At 42.7% G+C, this 13736-nt stretch overlaps 1 protein-coding gene across 3 annotated transcripts; it reads right to left on the reverse strand.

Moving 5' to 3' along the window:
- Window positions 1-1488: 1488 nt before the first annotated feature.
- On the reverse strand, window positions 1489-13733 carry ATP5F1C (ATP synthase F1 subunit gamma; the record flags this gene model as incomplete). 3 transcript variants are annotated; one of them, XM_084634540.1, is made up of 10 exons in its annotated part: window positions 13602-13733; window positions 12068-12102; window positions 8684-8815; window positions 7805-8009; window positions 6197-6340; window positions 5609-5673; window positions 5119-5274; window positions 3371-3467; window positions 2385-2422; window positions 1489-1641 (listed from the first exon to the last, which is right to left on the reverse strand). In XM_084634540.1, the coding sequence occupies exons 1-9, from the start codon at window positions 13643-13645 to the stop codon at window positions 2416-2418; spliced, it is 885 nt and encodes a 294-aa protein (XP_084490666.1). In that variant the 5' UTR covers window positions 13646-13733. The 3 variants fall into 3 exon arrangements, with proteins under 3 accessions (XP_084490666.1, XP_084490667.1, XP_084490668.1); XM_084634541.1 differs by lacking the exon at window positions 2385-2422; XM_084634542.1 differs by lacking the exons at window positions 1489-1641; window positions 2385-2422 and having other exon boundaries at window positions 3367-3467.
- Between the last annotated feature and the right edge of the window lie 3 nt (window positions 13734-13736).

Below are 13736 nucleotides of genomic sequence, written 5' to 3' on the forward strand. Positions count from 1 at the left end.
GTTATGAGCATCAGTCAAAGTTGCTGTTGGTAACACATCAAACATGGCTACCAGCTTAAGTACGATTTTGAAAAGTTACATGGATCATTTAAAAAAAATATATGTGAAATCTGCTCCAAATTAATCAATTGCACTGATCACTGAAACCTGTTCATCTCTGGCTTTCCAATTTCCCACATTGTCCCTCTCTTGTCTATCCGAACATTTCAGTTAAGATCTTCCTCTGCCACTCAGTAGCATCTTGCTCTTCAAGTCTCTTTGGCTTCCTCTCCTGCCTTTTTGCCTCAGCCCTGGTCTACACTGGGTAGCAAGGGGGTGGGGGGGCGGGGAACGGACAGACCTAAGATATGCAACTTCAGCTATGCAAATAGCATAGCTGAAGTCGGCATATCTTAGGTAGACTTACCTGGCCGTGAGGATGGTGGTAAGTAGACTGCTGCCACTCCCCAGTCGACTCCGCTTCCGCCTCTCGCGAGCTGGAGTTCCGGAGTTGATGTGGAGCGCTTTCGGGGATCATAAATCGATCCCTGATGGATTGATCATGACCCAATCCAGTGGGTAGTGAAGACCTGCCCTCAGATTCAATTCTAATGGTCAAGGCTTTGCTCCTGTCGACAGTTCTGCTGTCATTTCTTTCTGATCTTCTTGCACGGTCACTGCTGTTTCCTTCTCTTTCTTTTCCTTGTTCCTTCTTCCATGCCACCCCACACATATAGACCTCCTTTTCCCAGTACATCAAACTACAATCCTTTCAAAATTCCTTCTTACAAGAACTCTCCTTTCAGAGTGACCCTACTGACTAATCAAATGTAGAAATACATAGCTCAAGACAGTATTTTAAAGTAATTAAAAAACCACCACTGAGATAATACATCTGCCACTCATAACTGTTTTAGAATATAAGATGCAAAGGACAGTATCGGTTATGCACCTTACTGGAAAAAGAACAAAACCCAAAATTTTGTAGCATATGATGCAAAGTGAATTGCATGTTCTCTTACAGCACCAGGCTAGTGAACAGATGCATTACATGGGTTTTACACCTTCTTTTGAAACATGAGGCATTGAATATTCGCTGTGAATGCCAGATTATACAGACAATTTGTTCTCTGAGGCCTTGGCTAAACTAGAGCGGAAATTCGATCCAAGCTACGCAATTTGAGTTATGTGAATAGCGTAACTCAAATCAACGTAGCTTAGATCTACTTACTGCGGCGTCCACACTACACGATGTTGACGGGAGACACTCTTTCTCTTCACTAGACCCACTAAATCAACCACCAATACATCGATCACTGCTCGTGGATCCCCCGGTAAGTGTCCCGGTAAGTGTAGACAAGCCCTGAATAATATTTCCTGTACTTCTCTAAGGAAAACCTACCTACACACTATGTACACCATAAACAGATTAAAAGCAGTAAACAGCTGTTTTCAAAAAGTAAGTGATTCTCTTTGATCTAGATATTCACACATGAAAAAACAAGAATATTTGTTTCATGTAGGTGGTTTATTGTAAGATAATTTACAAATATTTTCAGGTTTTCACCATGAATTCTTCACAGAATGATGGACAAACAGTTTTATCAATATGGATATAAGCAGGTTAAACCAACTCTCTAGAATAGCTCCTCATTTCTTTACCTGTAAAAATACAAGAAATATTTAAAGTTTACACATATATCAAGAGTATCTTTAAGTGTGCATATTAAATTATCTCCACTGTCTTTTCATGCTGCTCCACAAGCTTTGAACAGTGTTCTCACTTCAAATGCCCTCTGTCCTCCTAATTCCTCTTTAAACCCACTTCTTTCATGATCCTTTTAATACCAATCTCTGCACTCCTGCATTTTAACTACTGTAAATTCTTCAGGGGGTAGGACAGTGTCTTGTCTGTGTCTTTGTAAAATGTTGTGTATGCTTATGGTGCTATAACGTTTAAAACGAATGATTATTTAAGAGAGTTCAGTGGCTCAAGGATATTGGATTAAACCATAAATAGGGGCTGAGTATTTGTGGACTTGTATACATTGTGTGAAGTATGGACTACTTTTAATTCCTTCCCTTTCCCCGCACATTAAAGCTCTCTAGAACCATAAGGCACAATATTATAAGCCTGTTATATAAGTGGCAGTGTAGAGCAATACTGATGTTTAAAAACAATTTTCCATGGTACCACTGTTGACAAGATGCTATCTACGCTCAAATTACAGATGGGCCCATGCCAGTCACTCCCCAAACGATTGCTCCAAAGGTTTAGGAGAAGAGGGCATTTAAAATTCAGATTTCAATGTTGCAATTCAGACATATTTCTCATTTAACTGCTTCAGGATCATCAGTGCTGAACCATTTTTTGGAAGAATCTAGTTTCTACTTCATCACTTTACCTCTTGACTTTGGCTGAAACTTGCATTCCGATTATCCCCTGGTAATGTTGTTATGGGAAAAAACAGAACAAGCAGGTTAAGAAGCAACTCATGCAAACTAAGGCAAAGTTATTCTTGTGATTTAACCAAGAATGGGTCACTGAGTAGCCAAATTAAATACAAAATAAAAAGCTCATTAAAAACGCACACACATGCAGTTGTGGCACATGCTGTTTTCTGCCATTTCTGTACACACATTAGTTATGAATGCATTGATTTATATCTTTAATTAGAACAGAAGTCTAATCTGCTGATTAGATGCAATATAAATTAATTCTGGGCAAGTAAACCAATTATATGGGTTTAAGCACAACCACCTCTTATCACCCATAGTGCACAGTGTTCTGCAGTTCCTAGCAGAGTGGCAAAGTTTGGTATTTGTCAGCAAAACACACAAGATCTAAACTTGTTTTATTTAATTAAAATGCACATTTACATTCAACAAGCTAAAGTTCCATCCAACAGAAGTTATCCCTCACCTTCTAATCTACATAGCAGGCTGATCTATACAGAAGAAAGGCCAATCTGCTATTAAGCCCCCCAAAAACAAGAATCTACACTACACCACAGAGAGAGATTTGGGGCTGTTTGAGCCAAGGGTGGATGAAAAAAGGCCCAGGTAATTACATCTATAGAATGGGGAAGGGCAGCGAAAAGAGCCACTTTCCATGAACATGATGCAGCTTCATGGCTACAGAAGCTTCTCCACCTGCCAGCAGTTGTTGAGGCAAAATTTGAGCTGAATGCAGGCTTTAAGCATCATACCAGTCATTGGAATTTATTAAAGCAGAATAAAGAACGCTTCAAGTATCAATGCATCATTTTTTCCTTTAGTTTTAGAACAGCTGTTCCTCCACCCTACCTATTAATACAATGTAAACAGCAGGACATTTGAACATTAAAACGATCTGAGTAAAAAGCCTTGTTGCACATTTACACATACTTACAGAGCAGCAGCACCAGAAATGATCTCAATAAGCTCCTTGGTGATGACAGCTTGACGGGTACGGTTGAATGTCAAGGTCAATTTGTCAATAATCTCAGCTACAAATAAAAATGTTTTAAAAAAATTGAAATTTAGATAGTTGAATCTGGAAATGGAAAAAATTAGATACACTTCCTTCTGATTATTTGAGCAGAACACAGTACAACATGGTTAAAAATCACACCACCACCAACTGGGTGACCCATTGCAATTTACTAAATATTGTTAACCACCAAGGAACGGAAAAATAAAGGGTACTACATGCCAAGATGTATTCTGGTAACTTATTTTGTCAGCTGAAGGTCGGCTTTAATTATAATACCTCAAACTAGCGAATGCAATGTGGTGTAATTTGTTAAAGCAATCAAGTATTTACCGTATGAGACCTCACTATCTGCTGTTAAGTCTCCCGTCGCTGTGCTGCAATGTGCTCCACCACGGGCAGCTACACTGAAACATCTTCTCAAAGGGAAAAGCTGCAGTTGTATAAGCAAGTTACCACTGTTCTGACCAGCAGAAATATCCAATTGAGAATCTACCTGGTCTCCCATTAATTCCTTCTTGGAGCTGGAGAAGGACCTCCCTCATGTGTTGAGGGAAGGAGGCCAGCAAGGAAATGTACCCAAACTCCTGTTCCCCACTCCCTCACATAATAGGGGCTTTCTGAATTCATTGTGCTAATCTCCACACAATGTGACTGAATATTTAAAAACATCCTTATCTCTAAGTACTAAAACTGAAAGCAATTTGCTTTCCCTCATTGGCAGCAATTGCTCACTTTTTGCTTTGCACTAAGCTTAGACAATAAACATGGACACAGGAGTCATTTCTGATTGATGCACCATCATAATGACGAAATGTTTGGGCTGCAAACACAGAAAGGGAGATGTTTGGATTTAAACAGTAATTTCCCCTTCAATTTAAAAAAAAAGAAAAAAGGATAGAAGCTCTTGATCTTAGGCTGTGCAAAACCATTTTGTTTTACACACACACAAAAACACTTACGTTTTGGGTCTAAATTATAGCTAATCAAATAATATTTACCTGAATATTTTAGTTAGCATTTTGGGGTTTTTTTAAATCAAGTCATCCAAAAAGTACCTTTGGCTTCAAGTTCCATCCCCTTTGCCACACTGCAGTACCTTAGTCCAAAAATTTGGTGGCTGTGGCCAGAGGAGGAAAAAAAAATCGATTCAACTCCTAAATTCGATTGCTTGTCCACCAACCTGCTGTGTGACCTTGGGTAAGATATTTAAAAATTTGCTTCAGTTTCCCCATCTACAAAATTGAGGCAACAGTAATTGCAATGGGTTTGAGAGGCTTAAATAAAAGTTTACGGAGCTTTTCGAAATCTCAAATCAATAGACACTGAAAAAGCGTGAAGTACTCATGGTAGTCACAGGGCCAGCCCAGTACTTTTCACTGTTACATAGGAATCCTGCATTCCACTTCTAGCCAGAGCCTCTTGCTTTTCATATCAGGAGAACTGGGTACCAAGAATATGATGTAACTGAACAGCGGCCCCCCTTTTATTAGGCACTGAATAAGGCTGGTGTGTGTAGAAGGGCTGTATTGGCTGAAGAGACAGCAACTAGGATTGTGGGACATGAACAGCAGGGGTATGGGCTAGAACAGCGAACACTAAAAATGTACAAGAAAGATGGTGAACTTCTGCTTAATCCTGCTAGACACCCCCAAGAATATTCTTACAAGCATTTTTGCTGGCGTTGTCCATAGCAGTCATTCTGGCACTCTGCTCGCTGGTGGTGGATTCCTTCAGAGAGTAGAAGAGGATGTTTGCTAATATAAACTCCTGGTAGTTTCGCAGCACATCAGCATCAATATCATCATAGATACTAATGCTTTCTGTAAGAATAGGTAAGAGTGGAGATTAAAAAACAACAAAAACTACCGACGTGCTTTTGCTTCCTAGCACCCAACCTTGCTCAAACTGACATCAAAATTTTAACAACTTCTTGTTTGACATAAAAGAAGCAAAATCAAGTCCCTGTCAACAGAGGCCAAATCCCAAACTAATGTTAACGTGGTAGACGTTGCAAGACATTTCAGTACGTAACCCTGTTTTGCTTACATTTGCCTGTTTGTGTTATGACAACTAACTGACAGACCATGAAAGACATGGTCTTTTAAAAGAGTTTTATTCACTGAATTGGACTGCATAGTTAATTTTACTACTTACCAGCACCAGCAACTGCATCAAGAGAGTAGAAAGGTTTTTCATCTGTCTTGTAGGAGATGACAGACCTACATGAGACAAATGATTTTTAAAGATCTTTATTTATTACTGTAAAAAAGAAGTCTCCACTGTAATCCTAATCTAAAAATTGGTGAAAAACACTTTTGTTTTCCAAAACCTGAGATTAGCGTTCTGTGGTGCTGTTGTGAACAGCTGACACCTCAAACAACCGAGAACCGTGCACTTCTTGTACTACTTTTGTTATAAAACCATCGACTATAACAGGAATAAAGAACAGAACACAGAATATAGCTCTTGGCAGGTATGTGCTTTCCAGTAATTGTTAAAGCACATCTAAGCTTACCCATGTATTATGATTGTTAGAAATCTTGACCTTTTTAAACCAAAAAAAAAAAACCAAAAAAAAAACACGCATGTAAGATCCCATGTTTTTCAGATGATTTCACTGGACCAACATAATTCCATTTCCATATATTGTATGAGTCTACATAAAACATTCCATTCCACTACTTTCTGTACACTCTTAAAACAAATGAAAGACATTTGAAGACCAGTCTCAGTTTCTCCTGCCTGAATCGATTATAGATGACAGATCCTTCATCAAATTCGTATCCAGAGTTTAGCAGCTCTGAGGCAATCAATGAAGCATCTCCAAAGCTGGGAGGTTTTCTTCCCACTTCTTTGAATGTCACCAGGAAATGTTTATTGTGTGTCCTAAAATAAAACCAAGCCTGTGTAAAAACCGAGCCAACGTGCTGTTGTAGAACCCAATTATAGGCCTTGATTTAGGTAAACACTTAAGCCAATGCTTAACTTTAAGCACACCAGTAGACCCACTGACTTTAAATGGGACTACTGGTGTGCTTAAGGTTAAGCATCAGTGCTTTTCTGGATCGGGGCCTAGGTGAAAGGAATTTTTAGTTATTTAAAGTTTTGCTCGCTGGAATAGCTTCATGAGACGTACCTCTAACTTTTACAATAGCGAGAGTCTAGTCAGCAATCACACTCATTCCAACATAGTTCAATACAGTGCAACAATTAACATAGAACACAATTCAGCAAAAAGAACTTCAGCATAATTGCAGGAATTTGTTTTACAGAAACTTGATTTTTTTTCATAGCCATTTTAAAATACATTAGCCTACGCATTCCAGGCTGTTTATTAAAGGATAACCTGAAGTTTCTACTATAGAAATTTAAAGCAGTTGTCACCAAACCATCGATCGTGATCGACTGGTTGATCCTGGAGACTCTCCCAGTCGATCACGATCTTCAGCCGCAGCAACACAGCAGCCCCATGCTGCTCCCCGAAGTGGCCAGCACACCCCCATAGGCTCGCACGGGGGAGGGAGGGAGAGGTCTCTGCGCACTGCTCCTGCCTGCAAGCACCACCCCCGCAGCTCCATTGGTTGGGAACGGGGAACTGTGGCCAATGGGAGGTCCAGGGGCGGTGCCTGCAGAGCGGGGCAGCGCGCAGAGTCATGTGTCCCCACCAGGAGCCGCAGGGGTGCGTTGGCCCCTTCCGGGAGCGGCATAGCCACACAGTGCACTACTGGATGGCAGGGTGGCCCGGCTTGTGATGGGGAGGAGGTGCCGATGTGCCTGAGTGGGGCCGAGGCAGGCAGGGAGCCTGCCTTAGTCCCACTGTGCCACTGACCGGGAGCCGCCCAAGGTAAGTGGCCCCCAGTGGGAGCCCGCACCCCAACCCCCAGCCCCGAGCCTGCTCCCGGAGCCAGCACCCCATACCCTTTCCTGCATCCTGAACCCCTGCCCAGCCCTGAACCCCCTCCCAGAGCCATCAGCCCACAACCCCCCTGCACCGCAGCACTCTGCCCCAGCCCGGAGCCCCCTCCTGCACCCCTACTCCCTCCCAGAGCTTGCACCCCTCACCCCCTCCTGCACCCCAACCCCCTGCCCCAGCCTCAGCCCGGTGCCCTCTCCCACACTGTGAATGCCTCAGCCCCAGTCCAGAGTCCATACCCCAGCCTGAACCTTAACCCTCTGCCCCAGCCTGGTGAAAGTGAGTGAGGGTGGGGCACAGCGAGCGACCTGGGGGGATGGGAGGAATGGAGTAAGCGGGGCGGGGTAGATCCTGAGTTGCCCTTAAATTCAAAAAGTGATCTTGGGCATAAAAAGGTTGGAGACCACTGATTTAAAGCATTACTACTCAAAGATTACCTTTGAAGCAGGCCTCTTAATTTGTCACCCACTCCAACCACCATGACCTCTTTCCCCGCATCTGAGAGGGTGCTAATTTCAGTTTTCATGGCTTTAGCAACAGAGGTATGGATAGCACCACAGAGACCACGATCAGAGGACACACCAATAATGAGGTGTTTCTTCTTGTCTTCGGGGACCTTAATTTCTGCTTTCTCATAGAGAGCTGGGGGAAGAAGAAAAGAGAGAGTAGGAAAAGTTGCATTCAAGTGTATTCATATCTAGCAATCTCTTAAGAGACATTTTGACATTGACTAAAAATAATATCACCTATTCTGTCTAGAACCATTTCTAAAGGGACCCCATACACATTTTTGTCTGGTTTTTTGTCTGCCTATTAATGATATAATTAAGATACTTTCAGTTTCACTGTTGTGTTGACGCATTAGTCTTGTACATCATTCTAAAGGTGGCTCAGGTGCATGCCCTTCCCCACGCTTTGCAATAGCATGTTTACCAGTAAAAGCAAAATTTAAACTGAAGATGTACCAAACAGGCAGACAGGAATGCAGAAAAAGGACAAGAGAGGAAGTGGGCCCCAAATTATTAGGTACTGTTTCCAAGCTAACCCAAAAGACCATTATAAACATAGAAAGGGAGCAGAAATTCCCTTATGTTTTCTAAAAAGATTTTAAAAGGTAGGACGTAATATTTAAGGGAAGCTAACAGAAAATGAATTTAAAAATATTTGAAGTTCACATCATCTCCAAGATATGGATTCTCCTTTTGAAAGTCTCCCTCAGAAAGTTTGATAAGCACACAGGGGATTTAGGAGCACAAGTCTTATTGAAATTCTCCCCCTCTATTCTGATGTCAAATACCACACAGAATTTCTCTTACCCAAGGCTCCCACTCCATACACTCTAGCTGGTTTCAGTTCCCTCTCGGCTCTGGCATACTTCGCTGCAGCAACCATCTTCATGGACTTTGTAATTTTCTGGATGTTCTTGATGGACTTTAAACGCCTGGTAACTACAAGCATTTGAGGGTTAAAATTGGGCTAAAGTTTCTAGCAATCACAAATTAATCAGCTTCTATAAGAGAGAGAGAGAGGGGGGGGGGGGGGACAACATAAAAAAAATCAAATGAGATTACAGATTACATTTAAACTAGCAAAACAATAAGAGCAGTAATCTAGACAGAATGTGAGCTCCACTTTTTGCTATAAATGAAATAGATGGTCAGTTTTCAGAACAGAGAGAGATAAATAGCAGTGTCCCTCAAGGATCTGTACCAGGTCCAATGATGTTCAACATATTCATAAATAATCTGGAAAAAGGAGTAAACAGTGAAGAGGCAAAGTTTGCAAATGCAAAATTACTCAAGATAGTTCAGTTCAAAGCAGATTGTGAAGAGTTACAAAGGGATCTCTCAAAACTAGGTGACTGGGAAACAAAACAGCAGATGAAATTCAATGTTGATAAATGCAAAGTAATGTATATTAGGGGAAAACATAATCCCAACTACACCTAAAAACAATGGCATCTAAATTAGCTGTTACAACTCAAGAAAGATCTTGGAGTCGTTATGAATAGTTCTCTGAAAACATCCGCTCAATGTGCAGAGGCAGTCAAAAAAGCTAACAGAATGTTAGGAACCATTAGGAGAGGGATAGATAATAAAACCGAAAATATCATAATGCCACTATATAAATCCATGGTACGCTCACACCTTGAATACTGCATTCAGTTTTGGTCACCCCATCTCAAAAAAAAAAAAAAAATACATTAGAAATGAAAAGAGGCAGAGAAGGGCAAAAAAAAATGATTAGGGGTATGAAACAGCTTCCACATGAGAGATTAAAAAGAGTGGGACTACGCAGCATGGAAAAGAGGAGTGTAAGGGTGGGTATGAGAGAGGTCTATAAAATCATCAATGGGGTGGAGAAAGTGAATAAGGAAGTGTTATTTACTTCTTCATATAACACAAGAACTAGGGTCACCCAATCAAATTAATAGGCAGCAGGTATAAAAAACAAAAGGAAGTACTTCTTCACACAACACACAGTCAACCGGTGGAACTCATTGCCAGAGGATGTTGTGAAGGCCAAAACTATAGCTGTATTTAAAAAAGAATTACATAAGTTCATGGAGACTAGGTCCATAATAGCTATTAGCCAAGATGGTCAGGGATGCAACCCCATGCTTTGGGTATCCCTAAACCTCTGAGTGCCAGATGCTGGGACTGGATGACTGGGGATGGATCACTTGAAGATTGCCTTGTTCTTTCATTCCCTCTTAAGCATCCGGCACCGACCACTGGGCTAGATGAACCATTGGTCTCACCCAGTATGGGTATTCGTATGTTCCTAAATACACGTGTATGGCACTAACCTTGTAGTGCAGTGGTACCCAAACTTGTTCCGCCACTTGTGCAGGGAAAGCCCCTGGTGGGCCAGGCCAGTTTGTTTACCTGCCGCATCCGCAGCTCCGGCCGATCGCAGGTCCCAGCGGACACAGTTCGCTGCTCCAGGCCAATGGGAGCTTCTGGAAGCGGCGGCCAGTATGTCCCACGGACCGCGCCGCTTCCCGTAGCTCCCATTGGCTTGGAGCAGCAAACCACGGTCACTGGGAGCCGCGATCAGCCGAACCTGCGGATGCGGCAGGTAAACAAACTGCCAGGGGCTTTCCCTGCACAAGAGGCGGAACAAGTTTGGGAACCACTGCTATAGTGCATTTACCTGAAAAACAGACTCTTTCTACAGAGGAGAAATTTTTCATATCTCCAAAAACAGAGACTGATGCAGCCAGGGTTTAAGCTAAAGCTCGATATTTATGTAGGCCTTACATTTCCCCTTCTGTCTCTACCTTTTTCATGAATGCACCTCTCAAGTCATCATGCCTATTCCCTGTAGTAAATGCAGCTCAATATTTTAAAGACACACAGTCTGGTCAAATTTGGTCCCAAGTTTAGATTTTGGCAAAGCAGGCATATTTTTATACAAGGCAGGACTTTTAGAAATGTTACTATGAATAAATAAACCAACAGAAAGAAATGGCAAAGGATTTCAAAAAGATAAAGACTAACTAAATTCCCCTGCAGTATTTGTGATGGAGATTGGAACACTTTACTAGTGCATGAAAACCTAAAAGAGCGATCTGATAAGACTAGAAACAAGTAAAGCTGACAGGTTTGTTTTTATTGTCCAAAGTGAGAGAAATACACAAAGTCTACTAAAAGAAACATAGCAAAAAGTAAATTCGATTTTTAAAATTGTTTTAATAAGCAAAAACGTCAGCAGGGATTTTTTTGAAGTTACGCTTTTAACTTAACAATGGCTTTAAAACAAATCAGTTTCCTTAAAAAACATTTACCTTTTATTGAATGATGTCTTTTTTGAAGGAAGACTGATAAATTATGGGTAAATTCATGCTTATGAAAACGAGAAGCTGACAGCACTGAATAGAAATGGTCACAGGGTAAGCAGCTTCTCTTTACAATTTAATCAGTGGCTGCCGGGTTATTCTCCCAAACACAGATCAGCCAGCAAGTGATTTTGTGATTACAAGTTACAAGGAGCGCTGATCTTCCAGAATCAGGTCGTGGCTGAAACCAATTTACCCTTGTTTATCAAGTCTACATTTAAACCTTGCTTATTTGGAGGGTTGGAGTATGAGTTTATTAATGCATTGTGCCACTTAGTCCCAATATTATTATGATGCTAATTTTGCCATTTTCAAAAAGAAGCTCAGCACTAAATGACTAAAATGAGTAACTACAATATTAAGGTTTGGAAAATAGAATAAAGTTAAAAGCGGGCACAGCAGCCTTCCCTCAAAGTCCTTGGTTTTTGTAAATATGCATAGGAAAAATAACTTATTTCTTATATTTAGTTCAAAACTACTCATGCAGTTGCCTTTTTAAATTTCAGTTACATACCCTTATTCTGGTCTACCCACACCACCAATAGTTGCAATTAATGGAGATTTTCTGTTTAAGTACCTTCTGCAAACACAGGACTGTGAAGACCCTCTTATGACTGTCATTTTAGACAATTTATCACCGAGTCTCCCATCGGGCAGAGCTGGTCTCCTGACCAACACAACTTCAAAACCTCAAAGTCCACATTTTTTAATTTAAAAACAGACATTTTCTTTCATAATCAATTTACTGAACTGAGACCGTTACAGTTTGAGTTAATATTGCATTTTAAGAATGCTCCTCTGCAACACATTCCATTCCTCCCATCGCCTACCATATTATAAACAAATCAGAAGTACTTACTGTCCTTTAAAGTGGCCATATTCCTGACTTGGCCCCTGAAAATTAACAGAAACATTGTGTGTTAAGTGCTACTCCAACAAGTCACCAGTTTCCTATCTTCCAGAGATGAGAGAATTGTATTTACCAATGTAAAAGTGGGTTGTTGCTTCTTAATGAAGCTACTACAGAAAACACACTTCATTCTATGTGGATTCATATCCTGCACCTTATTCATATTTCTTTTCTTCACATCTTTGTTTAATACTTTATTGCTATGGAATGCTGATTAAATGTATCTTACAGCATTGCACAGTACCCACTATCCTGAAGAAGAGGGATTTACCCACAAAAGCTTATGCCCAAATAAATCTGTTAGTCTTTAAGGTGCCACTGGACTCCTTGTGGCTTTTGTGGACACAGACTAACAAGGCTACCCCCGATACTATCCTATAAACGGGGTAGAGCAGGGGAGGAAATCTCAGAAAAATGAGTAAACCGACATCCATAACTTCAAAAGATACAAGGGCATCTATGATAATTAATGAGTAACTAGATGGTATCTCCCTTCAGTATCTGACAAGATCACTGTGATGTTCGCAGTATCTGTCACCTACAAGAGTAGGTTAGCTTTTCTCTTTGTTGCCAGGCATTGTTCATCTAACCCTAAAATTTATAACCACCCCCACTCCCCGCTCCTAAAAACTCACTTCTTTCAGCTGACCTCCCACCACTAACTGTCCACCCGCTCACATGCTTCACCTGATAGACCTGTAATTTAATGCATATAATTTCACATTACAATTTAAAAGAAAAACCATCTAAAATAAAATGTCAGACAAACTGGACTAGACTTAGCATTCCCTCTCCGCACCTTCCTTAATCTGCATTTCATCTATCAAGTATGCCACAAGTACTCCTTTTCTTTTCATGATCTTTGGGGCAGTGCACTGGTAGGTTAAGGCAGCAGCAACGTCCAGATAAGCGATCCTTCATTCAAGCTACATTACGGTGAAATCCTCCTTATCGGAGCAGCCCCCCCCCCCCAAGCTTTCCGGAACAGCCCTGCGAACCCCTCCCCCTTAACCTTGCGCATTGCTCCTGTCCCCGATCAATCCCCAGCGGCGGGGCCGGGCCTGACCGAGGCTCAGTGCATCGCCCCGATACTCCAGCTCCCCGGGAGGTGACTGCGCTGGGGGGAAGGGAGCCAGGGGAGCTCCCGGGGGCCGGAGCTGGGCCACTCCTGGTGCAGCCCTGCCTGCCCTGTTCACTGACCGAGCAAGAGCCAGGTACTGGGGCGCTCGGGGGCCCCCCTAGCCCGGGGCCAGCCCCGCCCGCTGCAGCAGCAGCAGCACCCCCCTTACCCCTACACCGACCCCTCCCCCCTTATCCTCAGCCCCCCGCCTTGAACCCCCACCCCCTCCCGGCCGCCCTCCGCTCGTCCCCAGGCCCGATGCTCCCTGGGCCGCCGCGCCTCCCTCGCCGCCTCTCAGCCCCGCGGCGCCGCGCTCCCCCCCGCGGCACCCGTAGACCCGGCTCGCGCCCCGGCAGCCGTTACCATTGCGGCTGGCAGATCAGGACCGCGGCGCCTCGGGAGAACATGGCGACGCCGCTCCCCGCTGCTGGCTGCTGCCGCCCGGCTGAAGGTCAGCGCCTCCGCACGGCGCAGGCGCCGCGACCGACAGGGGCGGGG

This window comes from Lepidochelys olivacea (assembly GCF_965140295.1).
Source record: "Lepidochelys olivacea isolate rLepOli2 genome assembly, chromosome: 1".
Taxonomy (NCBI): Eukaryota; Metazoa; Chordata; order Testudines; family Cheloniidae; genus Lepidochelys; species Lepidochelys olivacea.